This window comes from Mycetomoellerius zeteki, unplaced genomic scaffold, assembly GCF_001594055.1.
Source record: "Mycetomoellerius zeteki isolate Tzet28-1 unplaced genomic scaffold, Tzet1.0 scaffold344, whole genome shotgun sequence".
NCBI lineage: Eukaryota > Metazoa > Arthropoda > Insecta > Hymenoptera > Formicidae > Mycetomoellerius > Mycetomoellerius zeteki.
Window position 1 is genome coordinate 45085 of NW_017257332.1, and position 13811 is coordinate 58895.

At 35.1% G+C, this 13811-nt stretch overlaps 2 protein-coding genes across 5 annotated transcripts; both read left to right on the top strand.

Annotated features, from left to right (window-relative positions):
- Positions 1 to 226: 226 nt before the first annotated feature.
- On the top strand, positions 227 to 13681 carry LOC108725371 (probable ATP-dependent RNA helicase DHX35). The gene is made up of 12 exons (XM_018452366.1): positions 227 to 333; positions 612 to 826; positions 7908 to 8087; positions 8706 to 8846; positions 8940 to 9102; positions 9184 to 9345; positions 9693 to 9839; positions 9930 to 10071; positions 10391 to 10677; positions 10859 to 11164; positions 12055 to 12208; positions 13555 to 13681. Exons 1-11 carry the CDS (start codon positions 306 to 308, stop codon positions 12204 to 12206), a joined length of 1923 nt encoding a protein of 640 aa, XP_018307868.1. The 5' UTR covers positions 227 to 305; the 3' UTR covers positions 12207 to 12208; positions 13555 to 13681.
- LOC108725373 (Ceramide phosphoethanolamine synthase) lies at positions 3265 to 6272 on the top strand. Of its 4 annotated transcripts, XM_018452369.1 has the most exons (3): positions 3265 to 3791; positions 4337 to 4395; positions 4494 to 6272. In XM_018452369.1, the coding sequence occupies exon 3, from the start codon at positions 5013 to 5015 to the stop codon at positions 6084 to 6086; it is 1074 nt and encodes a 357-aa protein (XP_018307871.1). In that variant the 5' UTR covers positions 3265 to 3791; positions 4337 to 4395; positions 4494 to 5012; the 3' UTR covers positions 6087 to 6272. The 4 variants fall into 4 exon arrangements, with proteins under 4 accessions (XP_018307871.1, XP_018307873.1, XP_018307872.1 ...); XM_018452371.1 differs by lacking the exon at positions 4337 to 4395; XM_018452370.1 differs by lacking the exon at positions 3265 to 3791 and having other exon boundaries at positions 3801 to 4399.
- Positions 13682 to 13811: the final 130 nt, after the last annotated feature.

The window sequence follows — 13811 nt, forward strand, 5'->3', positions numbered from 1 at the left end:
GCCTAAGGCCAGTAGCGAATCCAATCTTACGATTTCTTTACTGCTTACGTATTACGGCCTTACGTTTTTGTATGTGCCATGGGCTTTAATATACTTCCACTATGGTATGTATCAGAGAGAATTGGTATGTATCATAATTTGATACATTGGACACTCATTGTTAGCAGCTGTTAGACGCCTCTCATGGTATTGATATAGAGTTGTATTTATTTTGACTTTACTTATATTACCTGTATTTTTCCATTTAACTTATATACATATATGTAAATATAAATCTTCTGTCAAAGTTGTTTTAAACTCCAAAGATGTTTCGGCTGCTTTTCTCCAAGCCGGGTAAGGTTATGTCATTCAATCGTGTATTTATTGCAATTTCATTAGATCAAGTTGCCTTCAACGTTTATATTGTGGATTATCGAGATATGCAAATAAATAATAATTATTTAACTGCCATTTTGAGTAAAAAGTTGCGATTGCAATTCGACAATTCGTCGTCTACTATTCAATATTTATCTAACCAAATAGTTTAATTTAATAAAAAAAATGCATGAGTTTTATTTGCAAAATAAAAATTGTAAGATGTCAATTACTAATCAAGTAACTTTATTAATCAGGAGATAGCACATGGCAGGAGGATAGACCTGACATTGATGCCCATTCATCGACACAATTTGTTTACAATGCACATCATTCGCTCGCGCTCGACATGCAACGTCAACGATTGCCTATATTCAAAAACACAGATCACATTATTTACTTGTTGGAGAAATACCAGACCTTGGTTTTAGTCGGCGAAACAGGCTGTGGTAAAAGTACACAAGTCCCTCAGGTAAAAACTCAATCAAATATATAATGTGTTTAGTCTCCTGTTCTTTATCGCTACACTGAATTCCAGTTTGCACTAAAACTTTCTTTTTTACTTTGGCCAAACTTTATATATATATATATATATATAATTTAAACTGTAACGAGTGTACACTGGTTTAGTTATGAAGAACAGACCTTTAATTAAGATGATTAATAGTCGCGAAATTCAATTGGATGCATTCAGTGTATACTGGATGCACATTAAAGCCATTGTACATAAATTAATGTGAAAATTAAACATCTTATTTATTGTGTACCAAATAGAGGTACACTGATTGATTGCAGTAAACATGAACAGGTAAGTATATAATTTGGTGAGGCACCAGCAGTACTGTTGTTACATCTATCAGTAAGCAAAAGCAAACAAAAAAATGACTGTCATGGAACAATACATAGCATAATCAAAAAGCAAAGAGAATAACAAATCAAGAAAAAGAAATGATGACAGTAATAATAATAATAATAAAAGATTATAATATTTAAAAAGACTGTGCGTGCGCGCGCGCGCGTGCGTGTAAATAAAAAAAGTATAATTAACAAAAGATATATTGCTCTCGGATGTCAAACTGTAGAGCAAGAGATAGAAAGGTTGCAATATCAGAGATACAATATCGGAAATGCCATAACGTGTTAACATTTCATAGATAGAAATCGAGCGACGGCATCACAAAAAGAAAACAGGGATGAGGAAACTCGGATGATGTAAGGTAGCATATTGAAACGTTTGACAACAACATAGAAGAAAGCGGCTTTAAACTTGGCAGAACGATGTAGAGGAAAAAATAAGAAATTATGATACCGAGTATTAGGAGTGTTGTAAGAATTCGGAGTTAAAATGCAAGAGATACAAATTATGTAGATACAAAGGAGTGTGTTGTAAAATGAAGAAGACTATACACAAAACAACACAAATGAAGGATGAAGCATTGAGAGATTTTTAGCCAACCGGATTTTAAGAAAAAAGAGAGATGTTATCATACTTGTGGAGAGAATATATTATAAGAAAAATATATATTATAAAAACAAAGATAGAAATTTTTGATACTCTGAATAGAATTTAGCAAATCAAATAATGAACAATGAGATAATAAGGAGTTAAGATACAATAAGCTTTCGTGAGGTCGATAGAATGTGCAAAATTAAGGAAAACATTAAAAGGAAGAAGACGGGATAATGCAGGGAAAAAATCATGATGAGAGCAAGGAAGATATTGAGGAATTCAGATGAAGAGGTCCACTCGACCGCGTATTGCAGAAATTTATAATTTCGATGGTCGAAGAAGCCTCAGACGGATAGAAGGAGAAAAGAAGAACGGCGTCGTCAGCGTAAACAACTTGGAGCTAAGATGAATGGAGCTTAGATCATCAGCCGTGAACATTGTAAATAGCAGAAGTACGAGGTCAGTCCTTGAGGCACTTCGGATGGGACAATTCGGATAGGGGAGATAAAGTAGGAAGAGAAGGACTCGCTGGGAACAATTAATTAGAAAGGAAACGGTTAAAGGGGGATAAACTGTAGTAATTAAGTTTGGCAAGAAGTAGTCTGTGACTGGCAGTATCGAAAGCCTTCAAAAAATCGAGGGCCACTATTGCCGTCACCGAACCGACGTCAAAGCCCCGCAACACCATGTCGGACAAATGCAACAATTCAGTCGTAGTACTGTGCATGCTCCGGAAACTAAACTGGCAATTAGGTATAACATTAATGATCTTGAAGAAGACGTTTAATTGCCTAAAACAGATTTGCTCAAGTAATTTGGAGAGGGTAATTAATAGATTTTTAAGAATTGGAAAAACTGGCTTGCTTCCATGAGGATGGAAAGTATTGAAATGTGTGTTCAATGTACATGTAAGAACGGATTGAACATGAAATTCTCAGTATGTTTTATTATGCTGTAAGTAAAATCCGTATTTTATAATTCAAAATATTTGCATTTTACTTTTACATAGATTAAATCAGTGTTCAACGGTTTTAATGTGCACTTGTGCACACTAATGCGTCCAATTGAATTTGCGAAAAGTTTATACCATTTGTATTATAATTCACTGTGTTGACATAAATGTCTACAGCTGTGACGATCAATAACTGCCAATGTCAGTATATATTTCAATAGCGAAATGAGTTGAAAGATTTAATATCTTGTCAAGAGAGATGATAGTAGATGACGATTCCTTTATTTAAATTATAAATTTTTTAGTTATACCTGTTTTCAAAAAAATACACAAAAAGGAAACTCTAATTGCTCAATAAGTTTTTTTTCATCTTAGATAGTCGCGAGAAAGACCTGTTGTTTTTAGCTAAATGTCTTATACATTTGACACGCGCACGCACGCACATAAATCTTTTCTCTTTTTTTTCTCCAACATGAAGAGAAAAAGAAAAAGAGAGATGAATTATGCAAGAAGTTCATCTGAAAAGAACAGACCTATTATCATAGTTACATGTACTATGCTGACTGCAATCAAATAAAATGAATATGCTGAATATATTTGAATCCATGTAGGCAACACTAGTTACAAATTGAGCGCAGCAAATATTGAAAATTATCCGACCGTAATGATTAAAGAAACAGTGGCACGACAAGTTATATTTTATACACTAAAAGTATAATATATTGAAACACGTGCAACCACGCATTGACTTTGAGCGTAGAGAGAAGAAGAATAACCAGTTTTATTTTCATGAATTATTCATACGTGGAAATAAAAATTCATATTTTCCTCTCCGGGCTTGCCCGTGTCATTCAATTTTAAACATGACGAACATTGGTACCTCTATAGCATTTTCCGTTACACATGCAACCTTCACTAACGAAATTCAACACCGCGCAGATATAAATAGAAATCTGCGCAGGAGAGTATGGTCTATTAGAATTCAACTGTAAATGCGAAAGTGTTGGAACATTTGGCCGTAGAGATGTTCTTTGGGTAAGTCGTAGGAAGTAGGAAAGAGCGGGAGGAGAGATACTCGCGTTCTGTCATTCTTATCGTGTTTGTATTATCTCCGAGCAATATATTATTCCGTATGCGGGACTCCTTGCGAGCGTTGCAGTTTAACGCGGTTCGTGTCAACGTCCGGCAGGCGCGCGAGTTCTCTGTTGGACTGGATTAAAGATATTCGTAAATCAAATTCTGATATTGACCTATTACGGAATAGAGTGAAATCCGTGATCGGTGAAGGTAACGCAACTCGACAGACCACGAGGACTGTCCTGTCCTCTCCATTAGTATGACCCGCGACTTCGTGGATCGCGCACGGTCTCTCGTGGAAAAAGAATTTAAAAAGACTAAAAGAAAAGAGCGGGATGCACGTGCGTGTCCGGTTGTTTCTATCTACCTATCTACCTCTATCTGAAATAGACTGAAAATAACAAACACGTCATAATCTGATATGAGAAAAATAGGTGATAAAGGCGAGTTGATAATGATCTACAGTTGTGGCTTAAAACGCAACGTATTGCAAAATATTTCAGAATACGCGCGATCAACGATGCGATATACATAGCAGAATGGGATTTATTCTGCGGCAAAAGTGTGTATGTGTTCGATGTCAAATTAATTCCAACGTAATTACAACATGACGTAATTACAACGTGACGTAATTACAACGTGACATAATTTTTATTACAGCAAGGCGCTGCTAGTTATTGGTAAAACGCACAGTCAGCACAACGACAGGAGCTGTTCTCATAAAGCTACTAACATTGCGTGGAAAGTTTGGAACGATTAAAAATCAAATTGCGGACTCCGACGCATCTAGAGCAGAGAAAGGACGAGCAGAGGAGGATCAGACCGCGAAGAATGTCATAGGCTTAACGTCGATCAACAAGTTGATCAACAAGCCACAAAATAAGAAGAATAATGCTTGACAAGATTTTTGTTGACACATAAAACGCAAGTTGAATTTATGGAACATCGGTAACGCTAATTAGTAATCTACTGCTGCGACGGAGTGTGTTGACCTTTTTAATTAGATAAGAAAAAAATACCTGAAACAATAATAAGCCATTAAGTAAGCGATTAAAAGAATAATAGCAATTGACTTAGATAAATAAATAAATAAATAAATAAATAAGAGAACAATATTATAAGGGGAAAAACAAAGTAACGAGAAGAGCATAGAACAATTTGATCCTTTGATCTCGGAAAATGTATTCGTCGGCATTTATCAGTAAGGCGTGTCTGGCGTTTCTACTCCTGCTGTACTTCGTCGGAATGGATTTGTTACTTTATTTTCGAGTGCAGGACTACGATGTACGTCCATCCGTGAACGACACGCGAGCTTCATCGTATCGTTCGCCGATCTTGTGCGATCTAAATCCGATTTGCACGGTGACGGTGAAGGCCATGACGTTGGATCACCCTAATCACTATGTCCTGAGCCCCCTGGCATCCCTAGTGGATTATTTACTAGGCATTAGTCGTTCCTGGATATGGCTGACGCCAAACGCCATCAGCGTTTCTCATGTAGCGGTGGCTGTAATCGGCGCCCGTTACATCACACGGAGTTCCCTCTTTTACAGACGGATAGGTGTCGTCCTATTCCAAGTCAGAGCCTGGCTGGATGATCTAGACGGCCATGTGGCAAGGATGAGGCTTAACATCAAGGGTGAGAGATCGGACGTCGGCTCTATCGGTTATCTCGTGGATGGCGTCTGCGACGGTCTCGGCTGCATTGCTCTCGCCGTCGCGGTATTCTTTTTTCTGAGGCGCAACTCTAATCACCGAGTCGGTTACGAGTTACTGCCCATCCGGACGTTGATGTCATCGTCATTGTCGTCCCACAATTCCGTTTCCTCCACTTCGTTCTGGAAATCACCTCTGTACAACATGCTGATGGTGGGTCTCCACTTTTCCCTGACAAGCATCGCTTGGAACCGATATATATCCGTGTACCAGGATCTTCTAGAAACTGACATCTCTTCGACGATCAGCCGAGAGGATCTCTACGATAGGCAAACTGTCGTGTTCAGAAGTTCCTCTTTCTGGGCTATCGCCCTTGCATGGAAGATCTTTAACTTCCACGCAATGATGGACTATTTTCTTCTGGCAATATTTTTGGATCGCATTTGGGAATACATTAGACTCACGTGGTGGCAACTACCCACAATGTTGTTTCTGCTTATCCTTATCAGCGAGCTTCACTACACGTACACTTATGTAGAAATATTGTCGGTGAACGAGAGCTTGCGATCCTCCTTGTATGCATTTCCTAATGCATAAAGGTACAATTTCATGCTAACGCTCGACGCTCATTTTTAGCGTCAAAACGAGCCACACATGATCAAAGTTGACAAATATCGAGCGTCTATTTCGATCATGTGACCTGTTTCGTCGCTAAAAATGAGCGTCAAGCGTCAGCATGGAAAAGGTTTCTTTTAAAGTCTATTTTTTTTTATTATAGTTTAACATCATTTTTTTATATTTAGTTTTATATTTTACGTATGGTCCTTTTATAATATATGATGGATGCTCGCGCGGCAGAAGAGGTCATTTCTTTCAATCATCTTGAATATCTATTTTTTCTTAAATGATGTGATTACGTGATTATTATATTAATGATCATATATTATTACATACATTATTTTATTTAACATAAAAATTAAGGTGCAGATATAGAAACAAAAAATTAGATATTTGTAATTTCACGTTATCGCAAATTTCCATTCTTTTCTTCACAAATTATTTATTTACGAATCTTTTGATATATTAATAAACGTAAATAAAAGTAACGTGTATCTGGCGTTATTCATATATGACGTTACATTATATTAAATAAATACATGATAAAAATACATACATACATTTATACTTATATGTATATATAAATATACACATAAAAATATAATACATGTATAATAACGTAACGTAAACATGTACAATTAAGAAAAAAATTTTAATTTATATAGCTTTTTTATATATGTGATATATGAAAAATATATCGTTACGAGTTACTTGTATTCTTAAGTTGTAAATAATAAAACTTTTAGATATATATAATGCTGCTTTAACAAAATAACATGAAAAATGTTCTGAATAAAAGCCGAAATTCGTAAAATAACTATACGCAACGTTCCAATCCTTTTTTTCTTATCGCTACTACACACAAAACAACGTTATATTTACGTCGAAGTAGGTCACTTATTGTCTGCAGATAGGCATTTTTATCTAATCCAGTGCCAAGTATGTTACCTAACTGCAGCATGAATATAACGAACGTACGTAAAAAAAACTGTTACGTGACGTATGCAAAAAACTTTACTAGATAATATGCGGTCAATGTCAATAGTTGCGTTTGATATAAGGTTTCATCAAATTTTACAACGCTAGAGAGAGAGAGAGAGAGAGAGAGAGAATCTTGTATTATTTTTATAACGGAAATGTGCAATAACATATTTTTATATAAATGATTTCATTTGATATAAGGTTTCGTTAAATTTTATAACGCTATGGCTAGAGAGAGACAGAGAGAGAGAGAGAGAGAGAGAGAGAGAGAATCTTGTATTATTTTTATAACGAAAATATGCAATAAAATATTTTTATATAAATAATTAATCTCTGAAATACTTGTTCATTTGTTTTATTGTTTTCCACCAAAAAATAAATCCTTCAATGTATAATATTTTTCAAAATTATATAAAAACTTACTGTCTGTAAATATAATAATAACAAATATTAATATATTCACGCGCACATATACATATGTATGTAAATGTCGAGTTCAATTAAAGAGAGTTTACTTTTACCAAAGAAAGTGTCTCCTTTATTTCTGCATGTTTGTGGAAGCGCGAACGCGGCGGCGAATGCGAGAATATGTGACTTCGGCCGCTAGGCACAGCAATATTATTTGGATAATATTTAATCTGTTAATAAATTAATTTTTATCAATATCTTTTTTATTCATGTTAATTACGTATTTTTTTAATGAATATTTATTGAATTCAATATATTTTCTGTACTGTAACATAATATACAGTAAAATCTAATGTTTTGTAACAAATTAACGTGATATTATGCATATAAACCATGTTTTTTACTTTTCAGTATCTTCTTGAAGCAGGGTGGTGTGCAGATGGAAAAAAGATCGGCATTACGGAGCCGAGAAGAGTCGCGGTCACCTCTCTGGCAAATCGCGTGGCCGACGAACGTAATTGTATTCTAGGGACCACCGTCGGTTATTGCATACGCTTCGATGATTACACTGATGAAACAACTAGGATTAAGGTATAACACTGTAAATAGAAGATAAATGAAACGCAAAACACGACTTGTACTCAAAATATTGTCTAATTTTACATTATGAAACATGATTAATGGTGCTTTTCTGTTGTTATATCATAATGAGATAAGAAATAATGTCAGTATTTTTCTATGTATTTATTTCTACCTACAGGATGTCTCACAACTACCACATTTCCTCCTAAGGACATATTCTTGAGGTAATTTTAAGACGAAAATCCTTATATGAAAATGTCGAGACCACAATAATTTTTTAAATTATAAGCTAACTTTAAATGCTTATAAGTAAAAAACCATTTTACTTTTATAGGCTCTATTATTATTTCTGGATTCTTTTGAACATTCTAAGACGAAAATATCAAGGCTATAATAGTTTTCGAATTACACACCATCTTTAACCAATTATAATTCAAAAACTAGCCTCGACATTTTTGTATTAGGATTTTCGACTCAAAATTACCTCAAGAATACGTTCTTAAAAAGAAGTGCGTAGTTGTGAGACACTGTATATTTTTCTATATATATTTATTTTATATTAACGTCTATATATATTACGTGCGTATTACTTCGTTACTAAGACTAATATATAAATTGTGTTTGTAGTACATGACAGAGGGTATTCTCCTAAGAGAATTAATGAGGGATCCGTTATTAACAAGCTACTCGGTCATTATCCTGGATGAAGTGCACGAGAGAACCCTTTTGACTGATATCATAATGGGGCTGCTGAAAAAAATAATCAGGGTAAGAGAGAGTTTGATGTTCATTATAACAAACGTAATTTTTCTTGCGCGGAACATAATAAATTGACGTTATATATCTCATGAACGTTTGCAGAAACGGAAGAGTTTGAGAATTATCGTATCGTCAGCGACGGTTGACGCGGAGGAACTTCGAGATTTCTTTAACGTAAATACGACGAAGGACTCCAGTAAAAATAGCGCGGTTATCATGAGCGTCGAGGGGCGATTGTATCCGGTGGACGTATTTTTTCTCAAAGGTACACACATATTCCACAGAGTCATGTTCGTGACTGAAATTATAACTCTCACTGTTTAATTAAGATTGTATTACGTTGCAGAGCCGATGGCGAATTATGTTAATGGTGTAGTAGACACAGCTCTAAAAATACATGATACGGAGGAATCGGGTGATATCCTAGCGTTCCTCACAGGACTTGATGAAGTCGATCAAGCAGTATCCCTTTTATCGGAACATGCAAAGCTTATAAAGGATGACAAACGTGAGTAAGATAATCGAGGAATTTCTCAAAAATAGAGAGCAGAGTACTTGGAATTTTTTAAATAGAAAAATTTCGAGAAAAGGACTCAATTCATAAGTTGTTTCATTAATCCTTAATTCTCTCCTACACGTGCGTGCGCGCGCGCGCGCGCACAGGGTGGGCTATTTTAATATCTTGCCGCAAATATCTTTTTTCCTACGCCTTTTACCCAAAAATATTTCAGATAAAAGTTTTAGCAACATTATTGTGATCTCGGGTAGTTATTATATTTTATGTATAAGCTTTAATATATTTAATATTTTTTGAAGAAATTTAAAACTTCATTAAATCGAATAAATTATTTCTAGAGAAACTGCTTCCTTTGCCGATGTACGGATCGCTTCCGAACGCGGAACAGCTTAAGGTATTTTGGAGGGCCGCTAAAGACACTCGCAAAATTATCGTAGCGACAAATATCGCGGAAACGTCTATTACTATTCCAAATATTGTTTACGGTATGTTACCTACGGTATATTAGTGTACTTTTTGTCCTTCTCAACGTTTGACTTGACGACATTATGTAACCGGAACTTTGTAATGTGCAGTAATCGATTGCGGTTTTGTCAAGATACCTTGGTTTGAAGCGGAAACGCAGACGAACAGTCTCGTTATCGTGCCCATATCGAAAGCTTCCGCCAACCAACGAGCCGGCCGCGCAGGTCGCGTACGTACTGGAAAAGCATTTAGGTAAAAAAGAAGCAAATTATACGGTTTTTTTTTGTTTTATGTTTTCAGGAAGACTAATTATATATGATTCTAACAATTGTAAGATATAACAGTAATGTACCCAGAAAATAATTTGGGCAAAAAGTCCAAATTCGAGACATAAGATGTCTTAAAGACACTTATACAAAAATTCCTAAGACATATAAAAGATGTCTTATAAGACATCTCATGTCCCGATTTTGGATTTTGTGTTATTTGTATATTATTTTCTATATTAATTCTGAATATAGAAATTATTGCATTATTATAGTAAAATATTTTGCGATCTTATAATAAATAGATTGTACACGGAAGAGGCTTACGCTGAATTGTTCGAAGCTACTCCGCCGGAAATGCAGCGGTCAGATTTGGCGCCAGCGATACTGCAATTGAAGGCTCTGGGCATCGATAATGTATTGCGTTTCAATTTTCCATCCGCGCCGCCCAGCAAAACTCTAGTTACGGGATTGGAATTGCTTTACGCATTAGGTGCGATCGACAGTAACGGAGATTTGACGATGCCATTAGGTCTTACGATGGCGGAGATGCCGTTGGAGCCAGTGCTGGCGAAATCCTTAATCACATCTGGTATATATATCATAAGAATAGATATATGTTAATAAATTTTTTAAGTACAATAGAAAAATGCAAAATTTCTTCATAAATCAGTGACATTTTTTTAAATCAAAGATTTTCAATCTCTAAAAAAATACAATAGTGATATAAAATCATGATTATGACAGTAAATTTATAAGTTTTTTGTTGATAGGTGAAATGGGATGCTCCGAGGAGATCACGACAATATTCGCCATGCTACAAATTCAGAACGTTTTCATACAACCCGGCGGAGGGCAAGCGGTTCTAAAAGCAAGAATAGCTCATCGCAAATTCGAAGTGGAAGAAGGAGATCTTCTTACCTTGTTGAATGTTTACACAGCTTTTGAACAGAATAAAACGCCCGCCTGGTGTCAGAAATATTTCCTTAATCACAAAGCTTTGCGGAGAGCTACAGAAATTCGCGTGCAGATGCATAAAATGCTGAAACGCTTAGATATTCCACTGGTATCCTGCAATGGTGTAGTACCTTGAATTTAATTACAGATATGACTATACCGGGTGTTTCAGACCACACGTCCCATCCTTTTATCTTCGCAGGATAAGGTCCAATCAAAAAAGTGAAAAGCTCTCGAGGTAAGCTACAAGAAAATGTAATGAAAAATACAATGGGGTTCCATTAAAAAAAAATTGATGTGACCTTGACCTGACCTTGGCGATGCCACCAAGGTCAAACTCATAGCGTCAGTAAGTAGGCCTTTAGAAACTCCACAACTTTTGTTTGAACACTTTTTCGATTGGACCTCATCCTACAAAGATAAAAGGGTGGGACGGGTGGTCTGAAACACCTGGTATATACAAGGTGTTCCATTTTAAATAACGCATTAAGATTTCTCGTAAACTATGGTAGATACAGCAAAATGTTTCAAACAAAAGTTGTATGGTTCGGAGAGGGATATAAGAAAGTACCATTGATTTGACCTTGGGTGATCGTTAAGGTCAGGTCAAGGTCACATCGATTTTTTTTAAATGGAACATCATATTTTTGATATCAGAATTTAATAGCTGGTGTCAAGAGCTTTTCAAAACACTATAATAAAATTATTTTTCATTAAGTACTTTTCGAATTATAAGACTTGAAAGTAACAGTACCGCCGGCATTAGCATTACGCAAGGTGTCCGATCAAGGGCTAAAACTTCTTAAATGTTATTCAGGGTCATGTCCTGGATAACATTTGTCAAGATCAAAGTCATTGGAGGTTGTACCTCTTATTTTCATTTTTACGTAAAAATGAATTCTTGGTGCAAAAATGAAAATATATTGTATATAATTATATAATTATAAAAAATTATAACTATATATATATTGTTTTGAATTATAGTAAATGATAATTATTCTGATTGTTTCAGGGAATATTCAACAAATTCTTAAATGTTTGACCGCTGGTCTCTTTCCTAAAGCGGCGTATCTGCATTATACAGGCACATATAGAACGGTTCGGGGGAACAAGGATTTGTACATTCACCCAAATAGTTGTTTATATACTCTACAGCAGCCTTAATGGTAAATATAAAAAAAATTTAATTAAATATTCTGTTAGAAATTTTATTTATTGTATTATACAGCGTGTCTCATTTTAAATAATACATAAAGATTTCTCGAAAACTATAGTAGATACGGAAAAATGTATCAAATAAAAGTTGTATGGTTCGGAGGGGGACATAAGAAGGTACCATTGATTTGACTTTGGGTGGCGTCGTCAAGGCCAGATCAAGGTTACGTCGATTTTTTTTAATGGAACTCCCTATTTTTCATTACATTTTCTTGTAGCTTATCTCGAGAGCTTTTCAAAATAAAATATAATAAAATATTTTTTCATTAAGTATTTTTTGAGTTATAAGGCTCGCAAGTTACAGTACAGTCGGCATTAGCATTACGCAAGTTGTCCGACCGATGGCTAAAACCTCTTGAATGTTGTTCAGGATCATGTCCTGGATAACATTTGTCAAGATCAAGGCCATTGCAAGCTGTACCTCTTATTTTCATTTTTGCACTAAAAATTCATTTTTACGTAAAAATGAAAATAAGAAGTACAACCTCCAATGGTATTGATCTTAACAAATGTTATCTAGGACATGATCCTGAACAACATTCAAGAGGTTTTAGCCGTCGGTAGGAGAACTTGCGTAATGCTAATGCCGACTGTACTGTAACTTGCGAGCCTTATAATTCCAAAAATACTTCATGAAAAAATATTATATTATAGTGTTTTGAAAAGCTTGTAGCTTTCGAGATAAGCTACAAGAAAATGTAATGAAAAATAGGGGGTTCCATTTAAAAAAAATCGACGTGACCTTGACCTGGCCTTAGCGACCCCACCCAAGTCAATGGTACATTCTTATGTCCCCCTCTGAACCATACAACTTTTGTTTGAAATATTTTTCCGTATCTATCATAGTTTTCGAGAAATCTTAATGCATTTAAAATGGGACATCCTGTAACTGAAATAATGCCCACTAATTATATAGTGTTGTTCCTAATAAAAAAAACTGAGACGAAAAGTCCTCTACATTTTGCAATTTGCTCAATATTTTTTTTTACCCAGTGAGCAAAATGTCTAAAATCGATGTACAAGACAGCTTTAAGAGTGTCTTTAAAAGTTCTTTAAGAAAACTCTTCAAAATATTTCACAAAGAACAGGGAAAGATCTATCTTAAAGTTGTCTATACATCGATTTTATCCGTTTATTCAGTAATATTTAGAAATTAATATCTCGTTAACTTCTATTGTGAAAATTGCAAAATGGTAGAGGACTTTTCGACTTAGTTTTTTATTAGGAACTGTTTAGCACTGTATGATTAGTAGGTGTTATTTCAGTTACACCCTGTATATGTATAATTTCATTCTAGGTTATTATTTTGCGAAATTTTGCAAACAAACAAAACTTACATGAAGGACTTGACTGTCATTCAGCCAGAAATGTTGTTGGACGCGGCACCACATTTTTACGAGAGAACATCTCTTGAATCCGTTTAAAATTAATAATTTAAGAATAAAAATTTTATAATTATAGTGCTCGGAATTTTGATTCTTTCTCCTTCTCCCCTCTCCCCGCTCCGAGGTTACTCCACTTAGGCCCTGCGCACAATAGAAGGAATAATGGCTT